Source organism: Apostichopus japonicus, chromosome 3, assembly GCF_037975245.1.
Source record: "Apostichopus japonicus isolate 1M-3 chromosome 3, ASM3797524v1, whole genome shotgun sequence".
NCBI lineage: Eukaryota > Metazoa > Echinodermata > Holothuroidea > Aspidochirotida > Stichopodidae > Apostichopus > Apostichopus japonicus.
The window spans coordinates 28,344,959-28,363,997 of record NC_092563.1 but is presented as its reverse complement, the minus strand read 5'-3'; the positions used below and the strand labels follow the sequence as shown (position 1 = coordinate 28,363,997).

The following is a 19,039-nucleotide window of genomic DNA, read 5'->3' as shown; positions in this document are numbered from 1 at the left end:
GGAGGCGTGGGGGGGGGGGGGCTCCTACTGAAAGAAAAATAAATTGCAATGATGTAGCTAATGGAAATGAATCTCCTTGATAATTAAAATAAAGTTCTAAGCTATAGGCCGACTTATTGCCATTACTAATGTAAAAGAGAATTTGACATAATTTGACCTCCATACTTTTACTACATCTACATAAGACATTTTGTTGTTTATATTAGCATCCCGCGGTATACTGCGCAATTTCCACGGACCGCACTACGGAAGCGTAGAAGGGACATTGCATTAACAAGTTACCAACTTGACAAAACGACAATTTTCTGCAAATTGACGAGTTGTCGAAATGGTAACGTGACAAAATTCAGAAAATTGACGTTTTGACGAGATAACGGATCTCGTCAATGCAGCAATTTTCTGCAAATTGACGAGTTGCACACTTAATACCATCTCGACAAAACGACAAAATTCAGAAAATTGACGTTTTGACGAGATAACGGATCTCGTCAATGCAACAATTTTCTGCAAATTGACGAGTTGCACACTTACTACCATCTCGACAAAACGACAAAATTCAGAAAATTGACGTTTTGACGAGATAACGGATCTCGTCAATGCATGAATTTTCTGCAAATTGACGAGTTGCACACTTACTACCATCTCGACAAGATGACAAAATTCAGAAAATTGATGCATTGACGAGATCCGTTATCTCGTCAAAACGTCAATTTTCTGATTTTTGTCACGTTACCATCTCGTCAACTCGTCAATTTGCAGAAAATTGTCGTTTTGTCAAGTTGGTAACTTGTCAATGCAATGTCCCTTCTACGCTTCCGTACCGCACGGTACACGATGGCATGCGATGTAATAACCGATGCTTGCTTATATGATATTGACTTTAACATGTTGAACGCGCGCTTAGCGCGCGAAAAATTTAGGTTATATTTTTCGGGCAAGTCGTTACAGCCCCCCAAATCAAATTGGGTTCCTATGACTACACACATCGACAGTTTTGAGGCTGTTCATCCTGGGACGCCATGTTCATGCTCACTGATATGATGTCATATCTGCTGTTGCTTTACAAATTTGAACAGGCGCGTAGCGAATAATTTGCCAAGGGAGGGGCGAAGCCTATAGGCAGACTATTTAAGCGTAGCGCCACCATGGGTTGGCGCGAAGCGTACAAGAAAATTTTGGCCGAAAATGCCTCCCAGATCGCTGGAAATGACACTTCCCATGCCTTGTGAGTTGCATCTAAGCATTTTCTATTTTGAAATTACTAGCGATATCATAAAAAAATATATAATCGGGGGGGGGGGGGCGTTCGCTCCCTTCCCGAAATGCGTCATGTTCCCCGACGACTCGGTCGAGTTCGAGACCAGCAACAGTTGGTTTCATAGCACATGTTGTTTAAGGCGTCCATAGACACACACGCGTTATGATAGACCATATATAGTATATATACATATATAGATACATTAGTGAGAGAGGAAAAATGGAAACGTCAAAAATGGAGTTGTCGGTGTAAGGGGTAGGGTGAGGCGCACGCCCCTTCCGAAATCCTCGATCCGTCACTGGCTACCCGGCCATGTGTATATAATAGGGATCAGCGCTGTAATTATGTCACTGTTTCCCTTTCTCTTCCCTTGACGTTTTTTTCTTTTACTCCCTCCTTTTCTCCTTTTTCTCTCTTTCTTCTTTTTCTTTTCCCTTCCTTCCTCTCCTCCTCCTCTTTTCCCCCCTCTTTTTTCCCTTTTTTCTTCTCTTTTTTTTCTCTCCTCTTTTTCTTACCCGGGGGGCTTACGCCCCCAACGCCCCCCCCCTGGATACGCGCCTGAATATATATTTATATATATAGTTGGTTAGCATCATGTTTGATCTCTAGAGTAAGGCAAAATATGTCACCAAAAACAGAACTAGTATTGTTCGATACAGGTGACAAATGCCTACAGTGAAATTACGACCTTCCTTACCGGTTTCGAACCTCTGGACATACAATCAGCGTCCATGGCCTAGCGGTTAGGGTGTCCGCGTACAGAGCGGAAGGCCCGGGTTCGAATCCCGGTGGATGCTGGAAGTTTTTTCACTGTTCTTGATTTTCCAACTCATTACGATTTTCATTCATATGTCTTGAAGATGTAAGCACGTGAGTCATCTTTCGTTTTTTGCAAAATATAAACATCAACTTCCAACAGAAAGCGAAGTTTACATAAAATATCGTATCATATGGATTTATATTGTTCATTTTACAATTGAAGAAAAAGTATTTTGCGTGCGATAAGAACAAGTTGAATGGGTGTCTAATAACTTCTAAATTGTGAAGATCAGAGCCGTTTCTAATTCATCTCTAAGGGATTTTTTGGTCAGAATTCTTTGGTAAAGATACAAGTCCAAAATAAATATTCCAATGTATCAAGTTAGTAATTATAAAAACTACACAAATTGGGGAATGTTTTTGTTTGAGTTTTATATAAAAAAAACAACTTTGTAACTAATAATCTGAATGAATCGAAACTGCCGACAGTATTTTACCTCTGCGTCTCTGAACACAGCGTGAGGTAAACAGAAAATAGTACTCCAGTACTTTATGTTCGGTTTGGAAAATTCGTTCCCATTTGCAAACGGCTTTTAGGACATTGCGTCATTGCCCTTTCTCTTTCAATAAATAATTATATTCTATATTAGTTATTCGGACGAGGGTGTGTAAGCCGGTGACACGGATCATGTTATCAATTTTGCAGTTCAACGCGCCTTACATTTTAGTTTTACACTATACCAAGGAATGTCTTTAGCCATTCCATAATATATAGTATAAACAGGCGCGTAGCCAGGAATTTGCCAAGGGAGGGGCGAAACTGTAGATTCCGCATTGCAAACTATCTAAGCGTAGCGCCACCATGAGTTGGCGCGAAGCGTACAAGAAAATTTTGGCTGTAAATGCCTCCCAGATCGCCGGAAATGGCACTTCCCATGCCTTGTAAGTTGCATCTTAGCATTTTCTCTTTTGAAAATACTAGCGATATCATAAAAACCTTTAAAAATTTTGTAAAAAATATGCTCAAGGGGGGGGCGGCCGCCCCCTTCGCCCCCCCCCCTTGGCTACGCGCCTGAGTATAAACAGAAAGTTATTGGATATATTTGATCTTATTAGTAAATGAAGAATAAAAAAGAGATTGCCATTAACATGGAAGAAATCGCTCACGAAAAATACGCATTCGTCTTCCTCAATTAGCAATATTATTGTGAATTTTAATATAAGAGTTTATTGATAATAAGATAAGATATAACTAAGATACATTGTAAATAATAAATAAAACAAAAAACTTAGCAGGAGGGAGACAATTAAATTCTGAGTATGCATGCGCTACAATAACACCCTGTAGATATAAATGAATTACATGCTGCTATTTCTCTTTTATCACTAAATACATTCAAATAAAGCATTTACTTCCATATTTTCACACGGGTTTCTAAGCAACAAGCTCACAGAACAATTTCCAAGATGCAGAACGGTCATACAACGTAACATTTACATTTTAAACTTTGTGCAAACTGTTCCATATTTATCACTTAAGGTCCTCAATCGCATCTCTCATTTGCAAGTCCAGATCTTCCATTAAGGGGGGGGGGGGGGGTTGTGGACAAGATGAATATGTGATAAGTTATATCCATAAATGAGGAATATAATTATTACTGAAGTTTATAATCTAAGTGCCCCTAAGGAAAACGATTCGGACATAATGGTCAACCTTGACGTACCCCTTGTAGGGCCGTCTTAACGCATGGGCCCACTGGGCCCTGGCCCATGGCCCCGCGATGTCAGGGGCCCCGCAATCGTAGTAACCCATGTCTTAAGCTGGGAGGAAAACTTATTGAATAGGCCATTATGCCTGATTGAATTCGATACTTGACAACTTTTGACGAGAGTTGGTGATCCACTTGAGAGTTTGACATTAAATATTCGAATCTGAGTTGGCAACCCTGGAATATACAATGCCCCGAAGACTTACAACACCTCAAAACACCTCAAAAAGATTGACTTTCAGCCAACAACAGTTTACGATCAAGAAATGCCGCAAGTTCCGTTAGTTCCCCCAGTTGAAAGACTCGACACAAGGGTGTTACAAACGGTGAGTCCAGTATTGTTAGGGAAGGGACGGAGGGCAACTGGAAGATTACTCTTCTATAATGTATTTCAGCTTTTAGATATATCACGTATGTTATTCAGCTCAAGTTTTATGCTTTATGCGCGACCGTGGGAGGGGTGGTAAATGCAGGCATGTCTATGCTTGAGCGATTGTCAAGGATGTCAATTTTTCACGCAACTTTTTTCGAACTCACTTGATTGAGGGGCCCCTCTCCATTGCCGGCCCCAGGGCCCGGTGATCTCTTAAGACGGCCCTGAGGTCCCCTTGGAGACCTAAAAAATAATCTGTGAAAAAAATATAGAGACCCTTGAACCAGTGGCGTCACCAGACTTTTCAGTCTGGGGGGGCACAGGGGGGCACCAGCATTTGATGGGGTGGCACTTAGGTGGATACGGATCGCCGTCCTGGGGGAGGGGTCTAAGGGGAGGGGGTGCCCCTCCAGGCGCGGCGGAACGGGAAATTTTTTTGGGGGGGGGGGGGGCTAATGTGTATAGACTATCTAAGCGGAGTGCCACCATCGGTTGGCGCGGAGCGTACAAGAAAATTTTGGGTTTTTCAAACCCCCAGATGGCCGGAAACGGCACTTCCCGAGTGTTTTATGCTGCGAATACCTAGCCCTAAAATATGGGTCTCAAGTCTGCAATTTCTCAGATTGCACGTAAAAGTCTGTAAAATATTGTAATTTGTGTATTCGATGGTGTTTTAAGAGAGTAGCTATTACTCGTAGTGTACTCGCAAAGACGTTTTTGAGTGTAGTAAGAGGATGTTGGAGAACTGGCTGAAATGAAGCAAGTCATTGGCCTAAGACGAAGTTGTGTTGCGCTTACCGGTACTCACACTCACTGCTTCCACTTTTCACGGGGCGTGAAGACGCGGTTGGGGTGACAATGTGGTCTATAGCCAGGGGACGGGCCGAGGGTCCCCCCAGCATTTACTAAAATGATTACACCTATATAGTATACGTGTGCATCGGACAGATCGACAAGTATGCATTGAAAAATGGGCAGATGCACGTTTCGGAGCTTTGGTAAATATTGGGGGGGGGGGGGCTTATCATGCAGTTGCCCCCTCAACGTTTTCATTGGGGGCTGATCCCCCAAGCCCCCCCCCCCGGTTCCGCCGCCACTGCCCCCTCCCCTTTGGAAAATTTTCGCATACGGAGGATGGGCTAGATGCAAAATGCTGCCACATTTGATGCTAAATTCGATCTGAAGATATCTCCAGAAATTGCTATTTTTGAGGTAATGATTTTAACAAGGCGCAGAATTTTGCAGAGGATATGAACCACATGCTGTCGATATTATGCCTAACCCTATATCAATAGAACCTACATTTGTTGAATTAATGTGTGCATGATCCCCGACTCCTTTCTTGTCCTTCTCGTTTTCGCCCATTATCTATTAAGATGTAACAGGTTCCAGCATCGTTATTGGCTCCTATCAGGGATCTCACCATGCAATCCAAAGTTTGATCACACATCGAGTATGACTCAGTATGCAGGTGTGAACATTCGCCATTTGTTCCTACAAGCATCTGACCTCAAATGACCTCTGCTCCCCCTACACAACAGGGTTAATATATGGGTCCACAAATATAGGCAAGTATGGTGCCTGCGGACCCTCACATTCTCACATTTCGTCAGCTCCTAACCTGTCAACCTCAGACCAAGGCAACATATTGCAGTACCCTCCCTTCTCACAGTCATGTAGCTCGCGAAGCGGACGTGTATATCCGCTGGTATGGCGTGAGCACCAGGCGCGGCGGAACGGAAAAATTATTGGGGGGGCTAATGTGTGCATGGATACTATCTAAGCGGAGCGCCACCATCGGTTGGCGCGGAGCGTACAAGAAAATTTGGGTTTTTTTCAAATCCCCAGATGGCCGGAAACGGCACTTGCCGAGTGTTTTATGCTGCGAATACCTAGCCCTAAAATATGGGTCTCACGCCTGCAATTTCTCATATTGCACGTAAAAGTCTGTAAAAACATTGTAATTTGTATATTCGATGGTGTTTTAAGAGAGTAGCAATTACTCGTAGTGTACTCGCAAAGACGTTTTTGAGTGTAGTAAGGGCAGTGGCGGAGCTAGGGGTATTGGTCAGGGGGGCAAGAATGGTCTGTAGGGGCGCTTTCGACACTATCTAAGCGGAGCGCCACCACAGGTTGGCACGGAGCGTACAGAAATTTTTTGAATAAAGATACTCCCTAGATTGCAGGTAATGACCCCAAGGGCGGCGGAAGCACTTTTAATCTGGGGGGGGGGGGGGCACCGACATCGAAGGGCACTTTGCAGAAATTCGATGGGAATGATACAGCCTTATATTTAGTACCCTTTATAACTCTTATTGTATTATCTTATTTGCGTATACACATCACTCCATCAACGCTCCCCCCCCCACCCTCAAGGAAAATATGCATATTAGCACTGCAATATCCAATGCGCAAATTGGGAAACAAGGAACAAGTTTTGTTTTGAGTAAAAACGAGGTGAAATCATGCTAGTTGCTAATGTAGGAATCTTCCGAATAAGAGTTTATTTCTTGATAATATCTTAACAATTTTTTTCCATTCGAAATAGCTTTGAGTTTGACCCACAGAAATTCATTAGAAGTCAGGGGCGTAGCCAGGATTTGAAAGTTGTATACACGACTATCTGAGCGGAGCGCCACCATCGGTTGGCGCGGAGCGTACAAGAAAATTTTTGGTTTTACAAACCCCTCAGATGGCCGGAAACGGCCCTTCCCGAGTGTTCATTCTGGTTCCCTGGCCTCTTGCTAACTTGAGACACCTCAATTTTTATGTAGAAAAAGGGCACATTTTTAACCTGAGGAAAAGTGGGGGGCACGTGCCCCTGTGCCTCCCCGGTTCCGCCGCCCTTAAATGACCCTTTCCGGGCCCTGCTAATTTGCAGATAAACGGAGAATAAATAGGTGTCGTCGCCATTGTGTCGGAAAATTACACCAACAGAATATGACAAATGTCAATAGGTATATGAGAGCGCAATAAAATAGTCAATAATCGCGAATAAGTGAAAAGTAGTGAAAAGCTGAAAAGGGCGCCAGCAGTCCATTTGAGTCCGTCAGGGGGGGGGGGGCATCCGCCCTGACTGTATATATGAACGCTCCGCCACTAAGAAAGGGGATGTTGGAGAACTGGCTGAAATGAGGCAAGTCATTGGCCTAAGACGAAGTTGTGTTACGCTTACCGGTACTCACACTCACTGCTTCCACTTTTCACGGGGCGTGAAGACGCGGTTGGGGTGACAATGTGGTCTGTAGCCAGGGGACGGGCCGAGGGTCCCCCAGCAATTACTAAAATTATTACACCTATATAATATACGTGTGCATTGGACAGATCGACAAGTATGCATTGAAAAATGGGCAGATGCACGTTTCGGAGCCTTGGTAAATATTGGGGGGGCTTATCATGCATTTGCCCCCTCAACTTTTTCATTGGGGGGGCTGAGCCCCCCCCAAGCCCCCCCCGGTTCCGCCGCCACTGGTGAGCACTGACACATTCAATGTAAATATCGACACCTGTTGTGATGGCGCGGGTTACGACTTCGATACCCGACGTTCAAGGATAAAAATTTTCATTTTTTCGCAGCTCATTTGAAGAAAATACGAATTACTGTGCTTCTTTGTCCTTATGAAAAACCAACTCAGATGATGGGAGTTGAATATAACAAAATATATATATATTTTTTACCAACCCAAATCTCAGATGGGGGGCACTCGGGGGGGCACTAGGTTTTCCAGGGGGCACGTGCCCCCCTGGCCCCCCCTTGGCGACGCCACTGCCTTGAACAGAGATGGTTTCACAGAGGTCCAGAATAAGTGTCATACTTTCTCCGATACACAGCGTCCTGCCAAAAATCATGTCTGCTCAGGACTGATAAATACTGAAAGGACTGACTGTTTGCGACTGGAGATACAAGCAATTTTATGGTGATATGGTCGGTTTTTAGAAGTTAAACTGAAAGAAGTACTGTATACGTCACGGTAGTGTGTGCGCGAGATAAAAACACTGAAAATAGTGTTAGTTACCTTGATGAAGTGGTGATAATGTTAAGTACATCCCTGAAGGCAAGATGAACGCTCAACTGTAATTCACGAACATGACCTGACGAGAAACCTAGACAGAGTCCAGTATACGTTAGAAATTTTTGATTTGGTTAGTTAGTTGAATAAGTCAATTGAGACGTTAATTTCGCCGACATTATTAAGGTGTACAGAAGTATAACTTTCGAAATAAAAACTTGAGCTTACCACTGGGTACCAAAATTCGCATAACTAGTCCAAGTACTAACTAACTGCATAACTAAATGTACCAGAGGCCAAAGAATAAAGGGCCCCTCTTTATTTCTATGACCAGAGGCTTAGCTTGACCTGTATCATTTATCGATATAGCTTAGGCCCTATCTAGGCCTATGTCCAACTTGACTATATATAATTAAGTCACCTACCATTCAAAGCTTCATAGAGTAAGCCTAAGTCTAATTCAATATTTTTTTGTTTCAAACTGTATCATGTTGAGATCCTTCACACAATACAAAAAGTTTATATAATCATTATAATGAAATAAAAGTAATGTGGTACTAAAAACATAAACTGATGACAGTGGGATACAAACATTTCCCAACTCGATGAGGATTATCAGATCGAAATAGGATTAATGTAGGGGATTAACGCAGTTGGTAACTCGTTGTGTAAAGCGATCGAAGTAGAAGTGGCATAAGTTCAAACTGGCGATACTACAACTTACAAGGGTAATTGACGGGGTTTCAGTTGTTCTTCGCACACGGTAATTTCCGCACATTACTTTCCGCTGAAAAAATTCTTGTGCGGAAAACAACTTTTTTTATCACTTACCTGTACACTATATTTTTCCTAAATTTAAGGATACCAAATTCAGGATGATGAAAATAACATGAGAAAGTATCAAAGAACGTCGATAAGGATGGTTACGACTGAGTTTATGTCAGAACAGTTAAGCTGCTTATCATTTACAGGAGGCTTTGGGTGTTTGTAATTAGGGATTACTTAAAGAAGTATATATAGCCCTACATATTCTCACTCTGTACTCTGTTATTGTTAATGTGAAAATATCACAAAAGACACCCCATCCCCCCGCTTGCCCCCTAAAGGATGAAACTTAGCGAGACCAAATCGTGTACGGCAGCTCACCTTTTTTCACCTTCACGCCATATCGAAAACTACAACCAAATAAGGTGGCACTGTATAACTAAAATTAAACTTGTGCTTACAGCCTAAGCTACAAGTACAGCCTAAGCTACAAGTACAACCCAAGCTATCCTAATAATAATCTAGTGTTGGAGCTACATTTTATCCTGCTAAAGTCAAATCCAACTTCTCCATCCTCCTTAATCCTTCCATGTGCATTTCAGTAAGCCATTCTGCTCCTCCCAAAAAAAACGTACTTTCCGCTGAAAAAAACGTTTTCCGCTGACAAATTTGTGTGCGGAAAACACCGTTTTGTTTCAGCGGAAAGTAACGTGTGCAGAGAATAATGGTACCCATTGATGGCGCTATCAGTTGACAGAAACAGTAGCAGTGTCCAGTTATGCCGCTACATAAGCCCCCGCGCATATCACTGACTGATACGAAGAAAAGCAGAGTGATGGATAAAACAAAATAGATATCAAACATTTAAGAAAAACCCTCATCTATATCGTGCCTGCCAATGGATGTGGCGTCCTTAGTGAGTGACTGTTACCTGAGGGACTGGATCGGCGGAAGTTGCTATGGGAGTAGCTTTGTCGGTAGACTATGTAGCTGGCGGGTATGATGATTTAACTGGCGTTACGTCTGTGAGTGTAAGCTGCGGAGAGTGCGCAATGTCAGCCTGATCAGTCCATACTACTTTAAGTTCGTTAGGTGACACTGTGTCATGCTTAGAGTCTATGTCCACCACAAAAGTTTTGTCTCCTCAGGAGATGACTCGGTATGGACCGGGATATGGCGGTTGAAACGGCCGTTTGACGGTATCATCGCGGACCCACACATGCGTACAATGCTCTATATCTAAATTAAAATGAAATTATTATTCACCAGTTCAGCGATACTACAAAGGTAATTGAGGGCGCTATCAATTGACAGAAAATCAAATTACGCCGCTACAGTAGCAACATTGTCATTAGTGTAGTGTATTGTATGGTGGTGTAGGCTATGGTAAGTTTGCATGTCCTCTAAGTTCTAACTTTGCATACTTTGTTATACATATGCAGCTGCCATGATAGTCACTGCAGCGTTCGTAAGTCAAAGCACTTTTTCAATCGCAATGTTTATTTACTAAGCACATCACGAAAAACCCAAAATTTCCACAGTGAAACAAGTAACATTAATTTTGTATTTCGAGACACTTTGCTGGAGTATTCTACCCAGTTAGTGGATACTTACAGTCAACTTCATCACATGTGTGAAGTTTTCTAAGCAGTTTGACTCCTTAACATTTACCAGTATAATTAGACTTTCTATTTCTAGGGAAATCTAATCAAATCATCTAGGTGAAATCACATCTAGCTGGAGGATAGAACTAAATCACAGAGGGAGCAAATCAGCAAATTCGTCATCACCGCTATCCTATAAAAGAACATACATGCCCTTACTACAGTGAATTAAGCATATATCACACTAGACTAAGGCCTAGACTATGCTATAAGATGCATACAAATTTATGTGATGACACATCTACAGAAAATTCTAATATATGAGATTGTGAGTACATGTGATTGGGAGTTGTGTAGAACCAGTGCAGTGAGCTAAGAAGATAGGAAAATGGCTACACAAGCTAACACACTTCTAGCCATGGAATAATGCTTTGGAAAATTGTGGTGGTCTGGCTGGGTTGGTGCATTTCTCATTTAAATATAAAAAACCTTTGAAGGTCTTTCCTTTATGTTGTTGTGCCACAGGTTTGAAATAGAACTTAAATGTCTTTCATGATGGAATCTGGTGGAAAGTCTGGAACAGCAGGAAGCCGCGAGAAGGTCACTCATCTGCTCTCTCTCAGAACTTGTAAGCCCTTCCGAATTCCCGATGAAGACAGAGTAAGTAGACTCTTAGTTCTCTTTCTAGATATATATCTGAACAAATTATTTTATAGGTCTCAAAAATGCATTTTATCAAGGCTTATGAGTCATGTCAAACCTCAGGTCTTTGTCTCTGAATATTTTTGGAAGCATTTTTGGACCATTTTGGCAAATTTGACTAGCACCATGTAACTCTTCTCCACTGATATTAATTAGTTGAACATTATTAATAGTCTTCAGTATTCTCTAATTGCCCTGAATGTTAAGCATGCAGAACTTGCTAGATTTTTTCCATAGTACTTCCCTTTAGCTTCTTAACCTATAATTTATTCTTAGACAGTAAGTTGTGTTAAATGAAAACAGTTAAATGTACTCTCAGTGACAAAAAAACTGCTTGGAAGAAAAATGATATTTATTAATGTTAAAATTTGAGCATGAGTCACCATTATTCAGAGGCAAAGACTTTGAAAACTTTTGCCCACTGTAGACTTCAATTCAGCACTTTTGGAAGTCTGAAATTTTTGCTTAAATCATAAAACTGAGTGGTGACATTTGAGAATGTACAGTATCTAGAAGTAACATATATCAATTTGTTACAATGAACTCTTCATTTCTTAGTTTGATGATAATGATAATCTTATTTCAGTTATTTTAGTGTATGAGTAGCCTGCTTGTAAACTTGATACAGGGTTCGTTTGGGTGCTTGAAAACCTTGAAAATGCTTGAATTTGATTGGTCAGTTTTCAAGGCCTTGAAAGTACTTGAATTCTTATGTTTTTGGAAAATGTCATTGAAAAGTGCTTGAAATTTAACATGCTTAATGCAAATCATATTTAGTATGTAATTGTTACACAATAATTACCGTAGAATAGTCAAATTGTGACCAAAACAAATTTAAAAGAATGTCTTAGTTGTCTAAAAATTACGAAACATTTGGTCACAAAATTCTAGGTTTAAACGTACTTTGAATAGTCACAGATAGTGATACAAGAGTTGTGACAGCGCTTGCAATTAGCGCATATTGTGCATAATGCATCTGTGGCTCTATAATATCATGTCTTTATATACCCAGCGTACACATTGCATTAGAGGTTGCGTGATCTTGAACACGCTGAATTTAACAGTTTCCGCAGCGGCTTATAATTATCTGTGGACATCACCTACAGAACCGCTCACGTATAACTCCGCGTAGAAGTATACTCTACGTTTATCTACGCGATTATACTTTGTTATACGTTTCTGTACGCAACTTTCTACGCGGTGTCTAGAGGTGTCTACGCCGTGTCTACGCGGCTTAGGGCTTCGCTCTAGTGCCCCTGAATAGGGATTATACGCGCGAAAAGACGTACAATCTCGTATAATCTGTAAACGTAAGGTGTTCGCTGCCGCTTTACATAGCAGAGCTTCTATGGGTTAGAATAAACTGTGATGAAGAAAAGAGTCGGTAAACTCAGTATCGCACCAAGCCCAATTAATAACTTTCCAAAATGTTCAACCACAGAGTTAGCATACTTAAGCCGAAAAGACTAAAAGTAACAAAGAAAACAGCGCAATTAGGAGCACACACGATCGATACAATCAGTGCAAAAACTTTAGCAAGGAAACTATATTAATTACGACAATGTGCCCCAGTCTTTTACTATTTATACGAGTTGCTTCCGTTAGGCATTATATTGAATGTAGGTAACAATTCATGAGAACTAGGTAGGTCTTGGCCGATCCTACCTCTTAGCCTACATCGAAAGTTACGCCGTATACACCTCGCAAGAAAACCACGATAACCTTAAATGAAAAACCAATATTTTGCACTTGAAGATCTGACTTCCCCCAAAATGCAATGATAAGGTTTACCCCAGTACTTCTTAATACATTGAGATTCCAATTACTAGTCAAAAATATTTTCTGAAGAAAAACATATTTTTCACAAATATTGACGTTTAGATAAGTGCTTCCTCACAATCAACGAGCCGCCCCGAAATTTCGCTCCGCTTACGTAAAACTTTTATATATATAACACGTGGAAAAACCCGAGGTTTTACACACATAATTCACATTGACATTGGTCACGGAACATAAGTAGGTCAACGACATTCGAACTTGCCCAAGTTCATCGCACAATGGGAATGAAACAACACATTGAACATGATGGTACATTTTCCCGCCATCTGGGCGCCGAGTGTAAATTTTGGTGTAATATGCAAATCATGGTACTGTGCTGCGCGGTTAAAACTTAACCTATTGCGACAAATACAAAGCTGTTTTATAAGTAACTTTTGTATCAAATGTAAAGTACTGTATGGTACTATAATTTATAAAAGACGGTTTTCCTCAGGTGTAAGGGAAAAGTGGGTGTTTCGGTGAACTCAATCTCTTTGTATAGTATTTGGATACTTAAAATAACCATGTACATGCAGTTTCTATTTCTCTTTAGTAAGCTCTACTTAGCATTTTTATCCTTTGTGGATCTTTATTGGAATAATTTATAGCTATTTTCAAAATTCAAAGACTGACATACTAAAAATTGAATGCTCTTTTTACTGATACTGGGAATAACCTGTATCTGTCAGTATACCTTTAAAGATTTGTTCCATTCATTGTACAGTATGTATTTTTTATTTTTTATCAGGGTGTTAAAGAATTTGTACTTTATTACTTTGTTCAGCTTTGTGTGTTCTATGCCTCTGTCTCACAGAATGTCTATTGTTAATGATAAGCATGTGCTTGAATACATAAATTTGGTGCTTGAAAAGTGATTGAAAAGTGCTTGAATTTGGTTGTGAAAAATGTGTACGAACCCTGTTGATATATCCAGAAGAGAATCATGGTTAGATCTGACACTATTTTATGTAGATTTCCCGGATATTTACTTGTTTGTGCCCTCTAGTGCTTTCTTGGTGCAGGTGAATGGTCAGTACAACTTGCACAAGTTAAACCTTGTAAACCTGATATCACAAGAAGGAAAATTTAATACATGGATGTCCCATGTATTCACTAAATGAACAATCTTGTATTCAAATGAGGTTAAAGGTCATCTTAGGTCAACAGACATCAAAAAGTGGACACCAAGGAAGCATGATATCTCACGATTGAAATCATCACAAACCAGATTCCCTCAAAATTAATAAATGTTCGTCACCTAAACCTCATTGCAATATATTACATTGTGTGATTTTGCGTCTCTATCTGTCAGTTTATCATTGACAATCCTTTTTGCTAAGTAGCTCATGTACATCCATATCTGTTTCCCATTGACTTACATACTCAAGCTTCAAGTTAATGTGGTCTCTAAGACCTTGTGGAAGTTTTCACCCTCTAAGCTACCCCTCACTGGATAACAGACACATTCATATTGTGCCTTCACAACTCAATGCAATGCCACTACAGTATCTGATATTTATGCACTGTACGTGTGAGTGAACCCTGCACACATTTGATAGGAAATTCCTGTCATCGTATATTTGACTTTTATGAAAGGAAAAAGGCATTTTTATTCAACATAGGGTTTGTTGAAACTTTGGTCCTCATCGGTCAAACAGAAATTAGGCTTAGTTTCTTAAAGAAGTGGGGGGGGGGGGGGGGGAGGGGCATATGAAGTTTAGTTTGGTTCTTGAATCAATCTGGACTGGGTTCTTCTCACAGGGTTTGGCTTAAGGGAAGTTTCGATGGTAAAGTCTTAGTATTTTGTAGGCAAGGATTATATCACAAATGTCAGAAATTTGTGGTTGAAAAAGAGTTACTGGATGACAGCAATTTCTGTGGAACACAAAGACATCACTGTCTTCCATGTTTTTTTTCCCCTGCATTTTTTGTTCCACCTTGGAGGAAACCTGTGAACCCTGTCTGTAATATGTACAGATGTGCAACAGGTCTGTAAACCCTTGCACGACAGAAATGGAAAGAACACATTATATGGGAAATAAAAGATGTTTCACAAGTATCACAAGTACAGTAGGCACTCTATACAAGTTCCCCCGAAGTACAGTCAAAGCATAGGCCCTATATCATGATTTACATTTTAGTCATAATTTAAATAAATTCATCGCTTTAGTTGATTCATGGCTGCATATCAAAATAAAGCGTTGCTTCAATATCACATGGTTCTGGTACGGCACAATAATAGAGTTTTGAAAACATTCTTGTGGCCGACAGGAAGTTTTCCTTCAGAGGGCACCTTGTCCAGCCAAACTGTAACAGTTAGTTTTTCCTCATTGTGTAACCTCATTAAAGCCTCCACAATTTTGTGCACTATCGGCAAAGGTGATATTCTTTGCTAATTTTGAAACCTGAAACCTGGGTGAGAAGTCAGGATCATGCATGTATTGTTTGTTTCACTCTTGAAAACAACTTCAGTATGACAATTACTTATACAAAAGGTAAGTCAAAAATGAGGAATGATTTAATTATATCCCTTATCAGATTTATTTATTGATAATAGTTTTGCGATAGAGATTGTCCCATTACAGACAGATATTTTAAACTTTTAAAATCGACTAGACAATGAATGGAGTTTTTTTTATCTCTTAGCCTGTTGTAATTCTCATGCATGGTGCATATCTCCTCATCATGTTTAATACCCTTAAAAATCATATTTTCTTTATTGATTGTTTGCAGTTGACATATTAAGTCTGTACCAGATAACCATGTCACCCATGTAAGGGTTAACATTCCTTTTGTGGAATATATCAATCTAGCTGCATTGTTATTGAAATGCTGAGTGGTTTAATATGTATATACAGTAGGGAACTGAGTAGATTGCATTAGGTCGAAGGTCAAGCTATGTGTTGGGGGGGGGCGGGAATTGTTGTAAGTTGTAACTTAACCTTTAGAACGACTGATCAGTGAGTCCAGGGTTGGCATTTTCCCGGGAAAAACTGGTAAATACCGGTAAAAACCGCCTCCGTCTCGAAAACTATTATTACTTGTCCGTAATATGCAAGGTCATCAGTAGGCACGATATTGTTTCATGACAGGCATATGTTATTGAATATGGGAGTTTCTTAGCTTCATTTTGAGCTATTTTATCACAACCTAATTCAATTAATACAGTAGGCAACAGTCTATTGAGGTGAACTTCAATCCAGGGGGCTCAATAGAAACTGCTTTGAAACTATGTAAGGCACATGGGCCCAATTAAAGTATTAAACGCACAATGGCCCTATCGAGCCATTCACACAACCCAAATGTTTACCTTGATGCAAACATGGTCCAATTATTATACAACTTCATGCATGAGTGATTAAACACTTTTGAGGTGGACAGGTGAGGTGATACTGGGCACTTCCTGTGTATAGGCTAACTGAAGAGGTAAGAGTATCAACAACACAAGTTACTGTTCCAGATGTTACTTATTCTCAAATTAGTTGATGTCACAACAGTCACATAGTACAGTGCCTATAAGCAATATAAGCATAGTACAGTGCCTAGTGCGAAGTGTGAACAGAGTACAATTTATCGCAGACATGAAGTGATCGTTCTTGGATGTGAATCATCATCTGGATCTGAGCGGACTACTATTTATTTGAATTATTTATAATAGTCTAATCGGTAAACTCACAAAGTTATAGATCATGGCTGTTCTTTGGATGTAACCCAACCCCCTACCATAAGATGCCATTTTCTTGTAGTTTCTATGCCCCTCCACAAGTTCCACATGAATTTTTAGGAATTCTATATAATTTGAGGTTTTTCCCAGTTTTTCCCACTTATAGGTGGGAAAAACCTCCCGGTAAAAACCTGGTTTTTACCGGTAAAAACCGGCCAACCCTGCTGATCACAGGTGTGTCTATCTTCATTTATTTAATTTCTTTAAATTTTTTAATATGAATTGATGTGTAATAAACAACAAGTTGATAGATTTTTCCACCTGTTGGTTAAAGTCTGAATTTCTGTGACATTAAAGGAAGACTTTAGTCAGTATTTTAGTCCACATATGTTACTGTATGGTCCACCATAAGAAAAGAACATTTGGGTGTTAGTAATGTGCTGAGGTTTTTCAAGATATTCACCTTGAAATACATTAAAACTCTGGAATGTACCTCCTTTAAGGCTCCAGAAATGATTTTTTCAGCTCCTCAGTTCAGGACTGAATGTTAATGTTAATCCATTCATTAATTCTAATAACTCAACCAAACTACTGTATGTTCCTTTAACTTCATAAACCAGAGAGCAACCTAGGATGATGACATTCACCACCAGTTTGTCCTTGATTAATTTGTCATGAGTTGTAAACATGTTATCTGAGACCCATGGAGAATTTGTTTTGCATCTGAAGAAGTGACCTTATGGCCCATGTATTAGACTTTATAGTCCAGTCACTGTGGTTGTTCATATTTTTGCTTTTTTTTTTCCTGTGGCTGTGAATTTACAGGGTAACTAACACTACAGTATATACGAAAAACATCCTTGATGCTCTGCTGTAATAATTGCCAGGTAGCATTTTACTTGGTATAGAATCTTATACAACAGAGCCTGTCAATGCCTGGTTGTAATGATGCACTGCTGTAATAATTGCCAGGTAGCATTTTACTAGGTGCAGAATCTTATACAACTGAGCCTGTCATTGCCTGTTTGTAATGATGTTCTGTTGTAATAATTGCCAGAGAATATAGTAATAATTGCCAGAGTGTATAGTTTAAACAAAATTAAGAAAAAGTAGATTATTGACTAAAAAGAATTTATATACTTAGGACAGATAATCAAAATAATAATAATTTGAAGAGGAACGTCAGGAATGGATTTTTTTTTTTAATGGTAGGTCATGTTCCTGTATGGAAGCAGCCTTTTGTATTCTCGTGTTCTCTGTTAATTTTTTATCAGAACCTTTCCTCTCACTTTGTTTTGCACTTCTTTTTTCCTCTTTTTTCCTCCTCTGTTTTCCGTTCCCATTCTTATTTTTTCACTACATCAATTCCTCAGTATTCTACTCTCTTTTGCTTTTCTCCTTCAGCTTGGAATCTGCCGGAGCGTGTCAGATTTTGAAAAGCTGAATAGAATTGGCGAGGGAACGTATGGCATCGTATGTAAGCGCCTCCGTTTCTAGTATTTGTATCGTTTCGTGGTGGAAGCCTCTCTCAGCGCCTAAGATTTGTCCTAATCCGTCAAATTTCCAGACTCCATCAAATTATATTTCACCAAGCATATGTCTCCTCCATGTTGACCACTTGAAAGCATGGTGAACGCACAGGTGGAACTTTTCGTTTGCTATTTCAAAATTCGATTTTGCGATCTAGGGGTATCATTTGAGTGGATGACTTCAAGTAACACTTCCTCAGTGCATGCTGTATTACTATACCACTCATAGTTTATGAACAATGACTCTTTAAGCATCTGAGGCTTATCAATAAACAGTGGCTGGACTATTTTAATCTAGCCCATTACATATTAGGTCAGTTGCATTATAATACTCAGTGTGAAAACATGAGTTCTATATTTTTATATTTATATGATATTTTTATATAACATGATTTACTTCGCTCCCCGCTTACCTGTCTCCCCACAACCTTAGCACCGCATTCTACCGGTAATGGTAGAATAAGAAGGAGGTCACTGGGGGTCATTGAGGGTGCACAGTGTTAAAAGATTACCAGGGCATACTAGACACAGTAGAATGCGGTGCTAAGGTTGTGGGGAGACAGGTAAGCGGGTCACTCGTAAATATATAAACCAGTCAGTTTTATAATTTACAAGTTACAAACATTACAAAGTTATTGAGGCCTTTTTTTTTTTTTTTGTCGAAGGTTATCGAAGGGTGCTCTGTCGCTATTATTCATTACTTGAAGGAACGTTTGTTGGTTCAATTATTAGAATCTGGAAACCAACGGATGGACATTGACATTTTACGCCAGCTGCATGGAGGAGCT

The 19,039-nt window shown here is 40.0% G+C and overlaps 1 protein-coding gene and 1 non-coding gene across 3 annotated transcripts in view; both read left to right on the top strand.

The window, feature by feature from the left end:
- Nucleotides 1–19,039, top strand: part of LOC139965738 (cyclin-dependent kinase 10-like) — a 31,267-nt gene that overhangs the window by 2,089 nt on the left and 10,139 nt on the right. The window contains exons 1-3 of one of the 2 annotated variants that reach the window (XM_071968405.1): nt 8,148–8,302; nt 11,064–11,198; nt 18,127–18,199. In XM_071968405.1, coding sequence (XP_071824506.1) covers nt 11,082–11,198; nt 18,127–18,199 — 190 coding nt within the window. In that variant the 5' untranslated portion in view covers nt 8,148–8,302; nt 11,064–11,081. Of the gene's footprint in view, nt 1–8,147; nt 8,303–11,063; nt 11,199–18,126; nt 18,200–19,039 lie in introns of those variants that run through there. The other variant, XM_071968407.1, reaches the window with a different exon arrangement.
- Nucleotides 1,984–2,055, top strand: Trnac-aca (transfer RNA cysteine (anticodon ACA)). Its single transcript has one exon. It is a non-coding gene; the product is annotated as a tRNA-Cys (tRNA).